The sequence below is a fragment of the Triturus cristatus genome, chromosome 11, assembly GCF_964204655.1.
Source record: "Triturus cristatus chromosome 11, aTriCri1.1, whole genome shotgun sequence".
In the NCBI taxonomy this organism is placed as follows: Eukaryota; Metazoa; Chordata; class Amphibia; order Caudata; family Salamandridae; genus Triturus; species Triturus cristatus.
In genome coordinates, this window is record NC_140594.1 from 974,835,401 (window position 1) to 974,849,933 (window position 14,533).

The window sequence follows — 14,533 nt, forward strand, 5'->3', positions numbered from 1 at the left end:
TATCAAGGAGTTTCCTTGGTCCTGAGGAAAAGTCTTGTGGTAAGGCTTGAAACATGTTGCCCCTGTTTTTAATCATACCGACCAGAGGCCTGAATAAATAATATTTTACCTACTAGGCAGGTATTTTTAATATTCCACTCGCTACACAATACACCCCCAATCCCATTTTTTGTCATCGATTCATATCTTAAAAACCTACCAAGTGGTCCAACATAACTCGCAGGTCGAAGCACATCCCGTTCCGCAGCCGAACAGGATGAACCCAATGATGAAGCATGCCACCAAGGGGCAACTCTGGTGGGTGAGTGTTATCTAAGAAAACCCTGTGTTTTCGTCATCGTGAAGAGTTAGTTCATAAAATGAGTAGGGTTCTTTTTGATTTTGTATTCAGAAATAGTCAAATATTGACTGCAGTTTTCCATTCACTTACCTTGTTGAAAAAAAAACTATTTTGTCTCTAGAGATAAGGATAGGAGGGTAACACAAACAACCCTTTTATCTTGTTGTCCCTGGGCAGAAACCTACCAAGTGCTCTATTTCTCATCCTCTCGAGTGTGATTGGCTAGTCTGGAAAGTGGATAAGCCATCTAGGGCCTGACGATGTTCTGTAACTTCTGCTAAGGGCCAACTATTAGAACTGTTCTACTTTTTCTCTCATGTGACTTAAGTGTAAATCAAAGGCCATCATTACCTGTTCCTTTAAATAGCTTGCTGGCTATTGCCCATTTCTCTAACTTTGCTTGATGCTCCAGCCATCAATTCACACAATTGTGAGAATCTCTGCTTTATGCTTGTAACTGGGTCGACTAAGCCTTCGATGATTACCAGCCTCCTTTGTATGCAAACGCAAACAGTGTGAAACTGCTCCTTTAGCTAAGTTGGTGCTTTGTAGATGGATGCCTATATATTTATTTTGTCCTTGTTACAGTACTACCCTAGATCTAAAAGATGTTAGAAGGCACAATATTTAGACATCTAGTTCCTGCACCCAACAAGAAACAATGGATAGGACACCACTCACACAATTAACATGGTGCAAACACATCATGTATGTTCTAGTTATCGGGAGTCAGCAGGACATTGAACTTTCAACTTTAAAATAATAGCATGAAATGTGTTGAAATGTATATTGCTTAGTGACACTGAATTGGCTTCTCATCCAGCAACGTTTTCTCTTCAACTCTCTCTTCATCTATCATAAGGACTTGATGAGGTTGATATTGCATTAATCTTGTCTAGGAGATAAGTCCCCTCTCAATCTTTACATTCACCGTAAGCAAATCTTCTGAAACCTTGCATTAAACACTCCAGATCTGAGGGTAGATTGTTTTCCTTTTTGGCAGTCAAAGCCTTCCTCTTTTCTCTTTTAAATAGATCCATATCTAATCATCTCTAACCAACTTACATTGAGAAAATTCTTGGAAAACTGGCTTTTCCCTAAGTGTGCTAGTTGTCCTTGTTGGTATTACGCTAGCGCTTGGATATCTTGTCTTTGTCACTGTGGCGCTTGATAAGGTAGCATTATTTCATTCTCATTCATTGATTTCTTTGCACTTGTAAGATTTTTTAGGATACAATGAAGTATTTTCGCACCATGGAGTCTAACCAAAAATAGTGCTAACACTCTTAATGTTGCAGGAATGGTTTGAATTTTCCAAATGGTCTTAATGTAGCTCCAAGGCAAGAGTTCTTGGATGGACACTGCTTTAAGATGCACACTTAGACTAATTTACTGTAATATGACACACCTTGGTTGCTCAAGGGTGACTCTGGGATCTGTGTCTTGGAGGAGTCTCTACAGTATATATTTGGGTGTTTGATAGTGCCTCCAGGATTTCTTCTCTGTCACTTTTGGTTTACTTCATGTAAAAGAATCCTTTTTTGGAGTCATCTGTCCAAATGTCATGCACTGTATGGCCTCTAATTTGGGATGCAGATCCTCCTAAAAGGGCAATTTTGTACAGCTATTTGTATTCTCACAGTGTGTGGTGGCGTTTGCCACACAGAGTTTTCAGCACAACTTTGAAACTCACACAACAGCCAACACTGTCAAGTAACTTAAATAGGCCTCAATGAAAATATGCTTGCCCCTTGGCAGGGGCCTGAAGCTCCTCTATATAAATGCTAAATATTATACAGTACAGCCAGAAAGTTATATTACATGCACAAATCGAGGTGTGAATTCAAGAGAAGCATGTAATGCATCGGTCTGAACATCCAGGGACCATATATTCACAGGTAGTAATAATGTAATTTCAACAGTTATTTGAGAGATTGTTAACTCGTACTGTGTAGATTAATATATCTAATTAGATGCTTTGCTGACTTCCAAACCAACCTTAGGCACTTTTTATTCTAGAAGTCGTAATTTGTAGAAAACCTTTGTTGTGAACATATGTCATACATTTCAAGATGCTGCAAGAGGAATGTTACAAATTCAAGCGTGTATGTTCTCAATTCCCTGTGATGATGCATTCAGAATTAATATTAAAAAATCAACCACACAATTTTGATAGCAAGGATAATCGTTTAATAAAAGATACATATTAAGTTTTTCTAAAATATTTTCAGAATACAGAAATATTATCGGAAGCTAAACGTGAGCCAATGTCACTGAATAAATAAAATAAAAAATAAATAATAGTGCAGAAATGTTTTGATGAAGACTCAAAGTGTGCAAATACATGAAGATTTTTTAAAACGCTGTTAACTTTACCATCCTCACAGAGTTGCCAAATTGTTAAACAAAATAGCTGGAGAAAATCCTACAGCGTTTTGGTTTTTCAGGAAAAAAGTCTATCTTTTAGCAGAACTCTCCAGCAAAACTGTCAGAGAAATAAACTTCTGCTGTAAAAATATCTTTGCAGGCAGGAGAGTTTTATCCAGGCAAAATTTTACAAACTGTTTTACTTTGTTAATTTAGAAAATATGTCCCATTCACAAAACTGTGCAAGTTGAATTATATTTTTTCCCACTTTCCAAAGCTCGAAGGAAATCTTTATGTCACGAACTTACTGGCTTGATGTTTCGCTAAATGTTTTATTGGTAACGTCGTCATGGCAATTATATTCCATCCAATGAGTGTTCAAAGAACATTACATCCTGCAATCAAAAATGCAATGCGTTATGAGTCATAAAGAGAATTACATAAAAAAAAAATCAGCATGCCAATCCGTAACTAGTTGATATTCCTTTCCCATCGAGGGTCATTACATCAAATTAGAAAGGCCTGTTTGTTGATTATATGATTATATTCAGATACATTGCTTAGATGATGTGTCTCTATATTAATGTGTCTGAATATAAAGACAGAATTATTACCTTATTATTACACATGCAAAACGTTCTTTGAATTTCTTCGTTTGATCCCCGGATACCTATCAGAATTAGCACTAATATTTTATCACATACTTATCTCTGGAGTTGTTACAACAAATTATGTAGTTCCATTAAGGGTTTCATTTCCAATTATTTCATCACTTTGTAAAAGAAAAATAGTTTGTTACTTGAAAATAAATACTACAATATGTAACTTGCTAAATTATGAATGCATACACACTGAGCAATATGAAACACAATTAAAAAACATCAATCAATAACTTGAGTCCAAGCTAATATCAGGTTACGCCCACTTTATTGTTCTTCCCATGTGCTGCTTGTTATGCGTGAGTTTTAACCCCTTGAGTGCCCATGACGAGATGGTCTCGTCATGGGCCGCGGTTGCGCTGTGCCCATGACGAGACTATCTCGTCATGAACCCCGCCCGCTAATTCAACGCCCGGCACAGGGCGGGGCACACAAGGGGTTAACAAGAAACATGTCAGATTCAATCCTTAGAAGGCCTTTCAGGTTTGTATCACTTTCAGATGCATTACTCATGTATTAATGTATAAAGAGTTTAAGCACTGCCTGATATTTGTCACAGATTTAGACACAGGGGCAGACAGTTATTCAACTGGGCATTTTCCCACTGGACCGGTTTTAAAAGCTGAGGGCCACACCTGGTGCCTCTGTCACTTTCCCAAGGGGAAGTGAGGCATCAGTGGCTCCTCCGGCTATGGCGGAGGAGGGTCCCTCCCCCGCCAGCAGCCTAAAAAGTAAAGAAAAAGAAAACAATAATAAACCTGGGTATATTATCATTTTATTTTGTTTCCCAGCCAAGTCTTTGGGGGCGGGCCAGGGGAATGACTGGCACAAAGGGGAGTGGTTGCACACTCTGCTTTCAGTGCGCGTGTGGGTTTGGCCAGCCGTCTCAGTACAGCCAAATCGACAAGAGCACTGAAGCTGTCTCCAACCCGAGCTGCGTTGCCAGGTTGGAGGCTGCAGCTACTGGCTCCAAGTTTCACTAGGAGCTCAAATTGAGGGTGCTCAGGCCAGACCTGACGCTGCTCTCATGCTGCCAGCAGCATGAGAGCAGAGTCAGAATTGGCTGCGGGATAGTCTGGAAGCCTGTGCCTGCAGTGGACTGGAGCTAGAGAGGAGCAGAAGACCGGCAATGCAGCAAGTATGTTTTTAAATTTTTTTTTGCTTCTTTGTCCGCCATCCCAGGTCCCCCCTCACTCTTCCTCCCACTTTGCTTGGACATCGGCCGCTACTTAAGAGAGGGAGGGAGCTGGAAGACAAAGACAAAGGGGCATTTGTACAAGAAAATGCCGAAGTGTGGAGCTGTGCCAAAATTGGCCGCGCCGCACTCTGACATGTTCAAAACGCAGAAAAGCGCAGTATTTACAACAATACACACTTCCCGTGTTTTTTCCTAGCGCGGAAGCTAATCTAGCGGTCCAGTGCCAACGCAGGCACCCTTGCACTGTAGTGCAATCGTGCCTGCTTTACAGAGAATGATTGTTTATATGCTGGTAGGTGTCCCTTTTAGCACATAAACAATCAATAATGGCAAATTATTACTTCTATGTGTGCTGCATTCTGCTGCACATTTAGAAGTGGCAAATTATCAATTATATAATGATTATTTATGTGCATGAAGGGACAACTTCCTGCACATAAACAATCATTAAAGACATTTTGCTCTTTCCATGTGTGCTGCAGAATGCAGCACACATGGAAACAGCAAAAATGAGGAGAAATACAAGTATTTCTCCTTGTTGTGCCATTCTAACATCTGCCATTGCATAGCGCTAGTTGTTGGCCCTGCCTAAGATTTACACCCCCTTGTAAATCTGGGACAGCATCAAAAAGCAATGGGTGTTGCGGTGGAACTCCCACAGCAACACCCATTGCAGGCCCCTTTCACGTAGATACCTGCGTGAAAGGGTCCCACATTTACTAAGCAGTGTTAAGCCACAATAAGTGGCTTAACGCCACTTTGTATAGATGGTGCAGTGCATAGCGCAACAGGAACATCACAAAAGTGCTTATTTGGTGGAATTATCCCCTTGTAAATATACCCCAAATAGACCTGGGAGAGAGAAAAGCGAGCGGAGAGAAGGACAGAGAAAGAGAATGCATGGCTGGAAAGAATCAGAAAAATATCGCTTGCAAAGCCCCGGTTAATCCCGGGGTCATGAACCATAAGTATCTTTTTTCTGAACACTGTTGTCTCCATGTGCCACACACAAGTCATTCAGTTTGAATCACACTGCGTCCTCCAGAACTCATCTTGACAATAGATATGACAGAACCAAAAACCCCAAGTTTCACACAAGAAGGTATAGAAGAACCTCTCAGAAGGCCATCTACACTCAACATCGGAAGTAGCATTAGTAACTCAGGGCAACAATCCGAACTTGATAAAATCACCAGACTGAAGAAAAAACAAATCAGGACTGCACTACATGGAGAGGTGCTTTTAGAGCACCTCAGAGTGGGAAACATACCTTTAGGACTCCAAGTGAAAAACATACCAGTCATCTTTGTGGATATCCTAGAGTACCTTGGTGATTTCAGTCATATTGGAACAAAGGGGTCTATTAGGATGGCGGTCGGAAAATCACTCCGACTGCCATTGTAGCGGGAAAACACCGCCAGCTAGGACCGCAGCATAACGGCCAGTCCAATTAGTATGCTCCACAGTCGAAATCCGCGGTGGTACGATCACGGCTTTTAACATTGCGGCGATTGCTGCTGCCAGGAGCACCGCCGTGATGTCTAAAAAGCATGTCCAGCATATCCCTTCACTTCGTGCCAGGCACTGCACAGTGCCCAGTGCACCCACACCCCCCCAAACACATTGGGGGCCTGCAATGGGCCCCCGGAGACATTCTCTGCATGCCTTTCCACCGCGGCGGAAAGGCTGGCTACCGCCGGCATCATAATCATGCCAGTGGAGCCTGGACCTGCACCAGCCCCATTTGAGCGGTCGTCACCGCCATGCTACTGGGAACGGCGGTTTTATGGGTTGCGATCGTGGACAGATGACCTCCGGCGGCAGCCATCCGACCGCCATCCTAATAGAGCCCTAAATGTTCATGGGATTGGATGTTTCTATCAATTAAGACGGCTGAAAAATTAAGCATCAAAGAATTAGAAATAATTAAAGAATTCGAAGAGGCATTGCTGTCAAATGTGGCCATTAAAGACGCTCAAGCACTTTTGAACAAACTAGAGAAGGAGAAAGCTACTTTCAAGAAAAACACAGAAGAATTCGAAAAAGCAAAATTACAAAGAGACATTAGCAACTTCAATATGAAGAGAAACTATCCATACCTTAAAAAAGAATTCTACAAACAGCCCTTGAACACAACTGTATTGAGACAGTTCCCAGGAAGGAGTCAAAAGAAATTAATTTGCTTCTCAGATACCTTGTCGCACTCAGACAGTTCAAGTGATGCTGAGCCCTCGACCAGTGCTATATTTAACCAACAAGGTCAATCAACTTATGTCCAGCCACTTATTTTACAAAGGGGCCGAGGATGTCCGACACTGACACATTGGAAAGGAAAAAGCAACATACAAAATGGAATTTATCCAAAGTTGAACATAAAGCCATGATCAGACTACAAAATTACCAAGATACAACCATTAAGCTGGCGCACAAAGGTGGAGGAATTGTAATTATGGACAGAAGCGAGCATAAAGCGGAGGTGAAAAGCCAACTGAATAATGAGGATCATCATTATGAGAAAATCCAGGACAGTTCTAGCACTATGCTTGCTACAAGGATAATGGAACTCATTTCACAAGTCAAAGAAGGTGGATGGTTGTAGAAGAAAGAATCAAAATATTAAAAAAAGTCCATCCCAGAATGCCTTTGATCTATATCCTCCCTAAAATACACTAGGACCCCGTCAATCTACCAGGGAGACCTTCATCTGAGGGGTTAATTCACTTTTAGCACGTCAGTGAAATATGTAGACACCTTTCTGAAACCTCTTATCTCTCATATTCCAAGTTATCTTAGAGACACCAATCGGACAATTAACACCATAGAAGGTATTGCCGATGACGCTTCCTCTGATATATTTTTGTCACCCTTGATATTGTAAACCTCTATACAAACATCCCCCAGGACAGTGGCTTGAAGGCGCTATAGGCTTTCCTTGAAAAATTACATTTCTCACATGAGGTTCCCACAGGCTTCCTGTTGAAACTGGTGGTAGTGAGTTTGAAATACAATTTTTCAAATGTAACCAACAAGTCTACCTACAAATCGAGGGGACCTTGATGGGTTGCCCCTTCACTCCTGAGGATGATGTATGAGGAAAAATGAATCAACAACAATCCCTACAGAGAGTACATCCATATATGTAAACAATACATCAACAATGTATTCATGATTGGGAGAGGACCAAATGAAAAAATCACAGATTTCCTAAGATGGTGAAATATCAGAGGCCCTGATATTCAATTTTCTATGATTGTCAATAAACAAAAGATCAATTTTTTGGACATCATGGTAAAACATGAAGACAACACAAAAATACACAACACAGTACACCAAGAAGACGGATAGAAACACATTCCTTCGTTAGAGCTTCCACCAAATAAATCTGCATGATAATATACCATACAGCCAATTCTTGAGGATTAGAAGGAATTGCTCCAGATGAGAGGATTGCTTCATCAATGCATGGGATCTTATGAGTAAACTACAACAATGCCATTATCCCAAACAATTACTCAGAAGGCACTAAAACGAGCATGGTACATGCCCCGAGAAACACTGCTGGAACCAAAGGACCGCAACAACTCCATGGTATGTGTGACTACATTCTCTGGTGCCACCAAAGTGGTAAAAAAGATCATAAGGTAAAATTGGACAATGCCAGCAGTCTTGAAAAATTGAAAGCCGTTCCTTTATTTGCTTTAAAAAGGAACACAAATCTACAGGGTAATTTGATGAGAGCGAATACAGCCGGCAAGATGGAAACGGTGTCCTTGAGTACAATGTTTGATTTAACTCCTATGAAAGGACACCACAAATGTGGCAATTGTATGTCCTGTGAAACTACAATCAAAGGGGAAGGATTCCTCTATCAAGTTACAACAATCAAGCATTCTGAATTACAAACGGCAATACAACAAACGTGGTATACTGTGTGGTATGCCAATATGACTTGGCATATGTGGGAAAAACATCACAGGTGATTAGAAAAAGAGTCACACAACACAGATCACGCCTAAAAGGCAAAGTACAAAATACCCCAATGGTTCAACATTTGATACAAATGAACCAAGGACTTTCCGAGATCAAATGGACAGTATTAACGCATGTAAAGGACAGAATATCGATTCCATCCTTTCCAGGGAACAGGCCAATATGATTCTCCATTTCCCCACTTTCTCCCACAGGTTAAATGATATCAACGAGATGGCCCATTGCCTGATGTAAATCCTTGTTGCGAGCAAATAGTATCCTTATAATAAACGAGGAGAAAAGTTAGAAGATTGTCTTCCTGAATGATTCTGACAAACACCATGTGACTATTATATAGGCTAACAATGACAGACACTTGTGACAAGCCTTGTGTAACGCAAACCATCTAAGGCTCCCCTCTTAATTGACACATCATACCTCATTCATGAGTAACCAAGGTCAATTATCTGCCAGAGCCTCTGAGGCTTCACATCAGATTAGTTCATTACCATGGCAACGCAAAACAGGACACCGACTGGTGTAACCTCCCATCCAATCGGGAGATGAGACGTCAGGGATGTCAGACACATGTAGTGGTTCTGTATTTCCCATTTCCATTTCTGCAGGGGAGAAACATGAGCGAAATAACGAAAGCAACTGAGAGGACCAGATTCAATCCCCAGGGTACCCACCCCCGTATGTGCACCATCAAACAAGGGTCTCCTCCTTACCCCCATGAGCCATGTGGGAGATGAACAACACAATGTAAAATTTTTTTTTTTTAAATGCGCTCTTCCTCAAACCCTCGGGGAGCACTTCCTGTCAGAACACCCCATGGGGCACATACTCATTTGTTGTACTGTAAGACACGGAGGTGAGAGACTAAATTATCAGCTACAAACATCACTGGTTTTAGCTGCATGCACCCCATTACACCAGCCATTCATTCGCTACATCACGGACCGCTGGATGTAAACACAATGGGGAATAACTACATTAATTTAACCCATGACACTATTTTCGGGCATGCTACAGTACGGTTGTTAGACCGCTCCAATAATTTAGATTTTTGCCCTAGCTAGGAGAACAGCACCTCCAAGGCAGATCTCCAGGCTTTAGCCCATGACAGATTATATTTCCTGACTACCCAGATATCCCTGTTTTGTAACCTTCCAAATGGCACCTTTGGGGCTTTAAATATAATACTTATGATGTGAATTATCCTTTACTTCTTTCTCCCATATCTAGGGCCCAATAGTCCACATGAACAGTATGTCCACTTTTATGAAACCCTTCCTGTGATCAGTCTCAGATTTGTATTTCTATTTTTCTTTTTCTTAGAGAACATAAGGGATCCCAATATAATTCTGTGCTTTTGATGTCTACAACATAGTGTGCCTACAAAAGTCCCCCAGCCCTGAAGAAGACCTTCATCTACAAAATATATAAGACCCTACATGAAGGTTGAAATGCGCTGGCGTATCCATTGGTGTGGCCAGTAGCCATCGTCAATTTGAAAGAGCACAAATCAAATGATGTAATATTGGTGATGTGGATAAAAACCTCACCTAGAAATAGTTGAAGTGCTCCGACTACCTTTGGAAAGTGCCAAATAGTACCTTTTGGACTATAGAGCAGAGGGTCAAAATAAGTAAACCCCCATGCACTAATAGTACAGGACACCACACTTAATGTTTTATGTATTCTTGTTAATTGAACAAAGTATATGTCTAAACATTATTCAATGTAACTTACCAGTTCATTTATGTTTGTTTTTGGATGTGTTCAACTATATTGTATGCACATGTCTTTGTGTTTGATGGTGTTATGTGTATTTTCTTGTTTTATTTAACTGTATGCAATTGTCTTTATTTTCATCAATGAAGAAGAAAAACGCTAGATGATATACACAATCCCTTGTTTTCTTTTCCATTTTTTGGTCAACAGTAATATTTGTGAATGCAACACATAGCATATTCAGTATAAAGTCTGTATGGTCTATAACATTCACCAGTAATCACTGATTGACGTCCATAGAAATAATGGTGAGATGTTTTTCTCTGTCAATTTTTCCAACATTGATGGTATAGGGTGTATTCAAGGATACATAGTATAGCTGGAAGGAGTGACAAAGCATGAGTAGACAAAGGAAGCAGGGCTGGTTTGAGAATTTTTGTCAGAGCTGCATTTTGTTCCTCAGCCGACCCTTTAGGCAGTGTAAACCTTACACCGAAGAGGCGATTCTGTGCGGCCATCTCACAGATGCAGCATTGTTACATATAGGACAATCCATATTTATTTATACACGTCTTGGTTTACAAACCTACCCAATAACGAAGATTGAGTTATAGCAGTAGGGGAGTGAATCATTGCATTGGTCCGTGTCTGATTGAATTATGCAAAGAAGCCATCCTGGAATAGTCTACATATGTTCAGATGTGTAGCTAACATTGCTAGAACATATGCAGTGGCACCAGGGCCCAGAGCCCTGAGGGGCTCATTGAACAATGACAGTGATTTATTTTACTACCTCAACAGCAGCCAAAGAGGCCATTTTGCTTGCTTGCACCTGAGTTCATGGCATCCTCGCTGCTCTACTCCATACATTTTGCGTAAACATCGGAAAGTCACTAGGTACGTATATTAATCAAATGTATTGGTTTTACTACTAACCTTCATAACATTGAACAATAAACGTACTCATCATAGTCCCTTGATCAGAGAAAGGTGAGCATGTTTTCAGCTACAAATAATTAATTCTCATCCATCTAAACCAATGCCACCCACACAAATTCAACTTGCCACATTGATACAGTATGAAGTTTCTAAAAAATGTGACGGGAAAATAGGGCTTTGAATAATCAAGCCAACCACTTAATAAGCAAGACAGTTTCCACTATATCCATTTTCTTTGACACAGATTTGATTTTATGACAGAGGCGGCTCTTACGCTAAAGCAGAGGAGCGTTTTCCCACTGCCTTTCACAACGGCAAAATAGGAAAAATAAAAAGATAATAACGCGGTGTTATTATCATTTTATTTTTCCGTGCAGAGTAAAGTTTGTGGGGCGAGTCTGGGAAGTGCAGGGGGAGGAGTGGTGGCACCATACTAAATGTGCATGAATGTTTCCCTCTCCGGACGGCCAAACATTCATGCGCACTTTGCATGTTCTCCACCCAGGCTGCCTTTACAGCCTGGATGGAGAATATGCCCAGGCTCCTATTCCCCATCTAAGCGCTGAACCACGGCGCTGAGACAAATCACAACGCTGCATTGCAGTGTTGTGAATGGCTTTGGGGAGCCTGGGTTCTTCCTATTTCCTGTTAGAACAGAAGCCAGGAAGAGGACAGTGAGAACCGAAGAGAGGTGGCCGCTGGCCAGACGGCCAGCCGGCAGGTAAGTCATTTTATTATTTTATTTTTATCCCACCTTTCCCACCCCTTCCCCACCTCCCCACCTCACTACTGGCTCCTGAGAGCAGCCGTGACTGTTTCATAATGAATACTGCAGCATCTCTCTGAATGAAACTGTACCTAAATCCAAAAATATAGTCTTGAAAAAGCTGCGATATGAACCAAAATGTGACAAATAAACATTTTTAGCATTAAAGTATGGAAACTGAGTTGTAGAGGAAAATGCAGAAGAACAATATCCGCATTGAGATGGATAATTGAAACTTAATTAGAAATGGCGATGCACCCTTCAAGATCAGCACAGAGGCAGGTACATTAGATACAGTTTAGGACCCCAAAAAGATCATAATTCTTCCCAGCCTGGGCATGCAAAGCCTGAATGACCATCAGCAAATCTGGGGTCAATTCACATAGGTATCAAAGAATATGCAAAGAAGTACTACTGGAGTACTTCTTAAAGCTTTGGGGGCTTATAAATTATTACTCTAACCAGAACCATCATGCCGTGCCTGACGTGGACATCTAGTGATGGCAACACTATTCTTAATCAGGTGGGGCAAAACTCACTGTGACCTGACAGCATTTTGGCAGTCAGACTCTTATGTTAATAGTTTCTGATGGTGGACCAGTTGAGCCGCTGCCATCAGAAACATTGAGGTTCCATCTCTAAATGGGATCTGGAAATCAGAAATTTGGTATCCTATTTCCTTTTGGCCTCTCTTGGAAGGCAGTGGAGTGGTTTGAGAATGGATTTGAATCTGTTCCGATTATTTATGTTAAGGCAAATTCTGGGTGATTATATATAGATCACAATCCAGAATACTATTGGATCCCAGGATTAGTCCTTAACTCTTTTGGTTTTAATTCATAGTCTGGATTACTCCAGGGCCTTGAGACAATAGTGCTCTGGAATCCAAATGTAATGAATCTAGCCACCAGGCACGAAAGGTGCAAACGTGGTCCAGTGAAAAACTACTCACTTATAGTTGCAGGAGCTTATGCCACACAAGGCAGAATGTAGCAGACAGGTGAATTCCTATAACATTGCCTTACACCATGACTAATAGGCACATGGCAAACTTACAATTCATGAAACGGATGAAATGTAGGATGATAATATGGATTAATATAACAGTAAATTACCTATCTTTTCATGACCAAAATATCAATTTTCAAGTTCATGACAGACCAGTCTTATCACACACCACCTTTAACACTCAAAGCTTGTTTTGACAATATTGAAGGAAATATATCATTTAGGTCATAAGTCATCAAAATATGTTTAAAAGTTCATTTAGAAGGACCGCCAGCATGAGTGCAAACTGAATGACTATATCTATATCAGAATATAGTTTGAACAGCCTTTCAATAAACTGGTACTGCTGATCTCCAATATTAAACCAGAAAGAGTTCCAGTATTCACGGTGAATGATAAGATTCCGATTGGAATCTTCAATTCCAGAGTCACTATGACAAATCATGGAGCCACCATAGGCATGATCTGCCGCAGCAGTCTCAACTTGATGGATCACAAGTAAAATGTGATTCACTTTCTTCAATGAATAACCTGCCCAACTATTTTATGGATGTGGAATATGGTGAAGGTTTCAGAATATTCTGAATGAAATCAAATAATGAGTGTTGCTGGACATTGTCTGTGCAATAGTCTTAAAAAATGGCTGAATTTTGTACTTAGATCAGAGATTGCAATACATTGTCACTCTGTGTCCCCCTCTGGCCCCCCTGGATAGAATGAAAGAAAGGAGTCAATAATAGAGCCTAGCACCTGAGATGTTGCTTAAGAGTACTTTAGCACAGCAGTCACGCTGACAGCCATTACTGGTTTCAGAGAGCAGAGGTCTTCATTATAGGTTTTGTGTGAAATTTGATGCGTAATACTTTACCTGGAAGTCTGAAACTGTGGGATAGAATACATATTGGGTGTAGTATCACTACACCATTATGGGTTTTGAGCTATGAAATAGGCATACATATCACAATGTTAGTGTATACGCAACAATTTATCCAGCTTTCACAACCTTGGGCACGCTTTTACTTGCCAGGTTTTCACGGGGGATATGCGTCAGTGAAAAAACACAAGGATAGAGATTTGCTACTCAACTCTTTATCCCGCTTCTGGCAAATACTCTTGTTTCCCCACAAATCTGGATATTGCCTATGTTGTAAAGAGTTTCCAAATGTTGACAGCACATCAATGTAGAGGGCATGAATTGTGGAGATTAATGATGTGGCTTTCCGAGTGTTCGAACTAATGTGAGTGGAATACGTTACTAGCATCTTTGATGGCACAGCATCAGAGACTAGCCTCTTAAAAAGATGGGAGCTTTGCAAATTTATGACAGAGCAGATCCTGCCTCGTTGCTTCCTTTTTAATGACCTGTACTTTGTGAATATTGCTGTTCTTTAGGGACTGCTTAATTATCTTAATTTTTAAGTATAACTCCAAGTAATACGTGAATTGCGAGAACAGTGGTGTCTGAGCTCTAGGTATGTTTTTGTGCCTGGCTACTACCTCTCAATTTGACCATTTCGGGTTCCTTCCATATGGAAACAGGTTTCAAAGAG

General features: G+C 40.8%; 1 protein-coding gene across 1 annotated transcript in view; it reads right to left on the reverse strand.

Moving 5' to 3' along the window:
• Positions 1–2,511: 2,511 nt before the first annotated feature.
• Positions 2,512–14,533, reverse strand: part of LOC146785774 (phospholipid scramblase family member 5-like) — a 197,875-nt gene continuing 185,853 nt past the window's right edge. Inside the window, exon 7 of the mRNA XM_085633635.1 lies at positions 2,512–3,102. Within this exon, the coding sequence (XP_085489761.1) occupies positions 3,064–3,102 (39 nt within the window). The 3' untranslated portion in view covers positions 2,512–3,063. The remainder of the gene's footprint in view (positions 3,103–14,533) is intronic.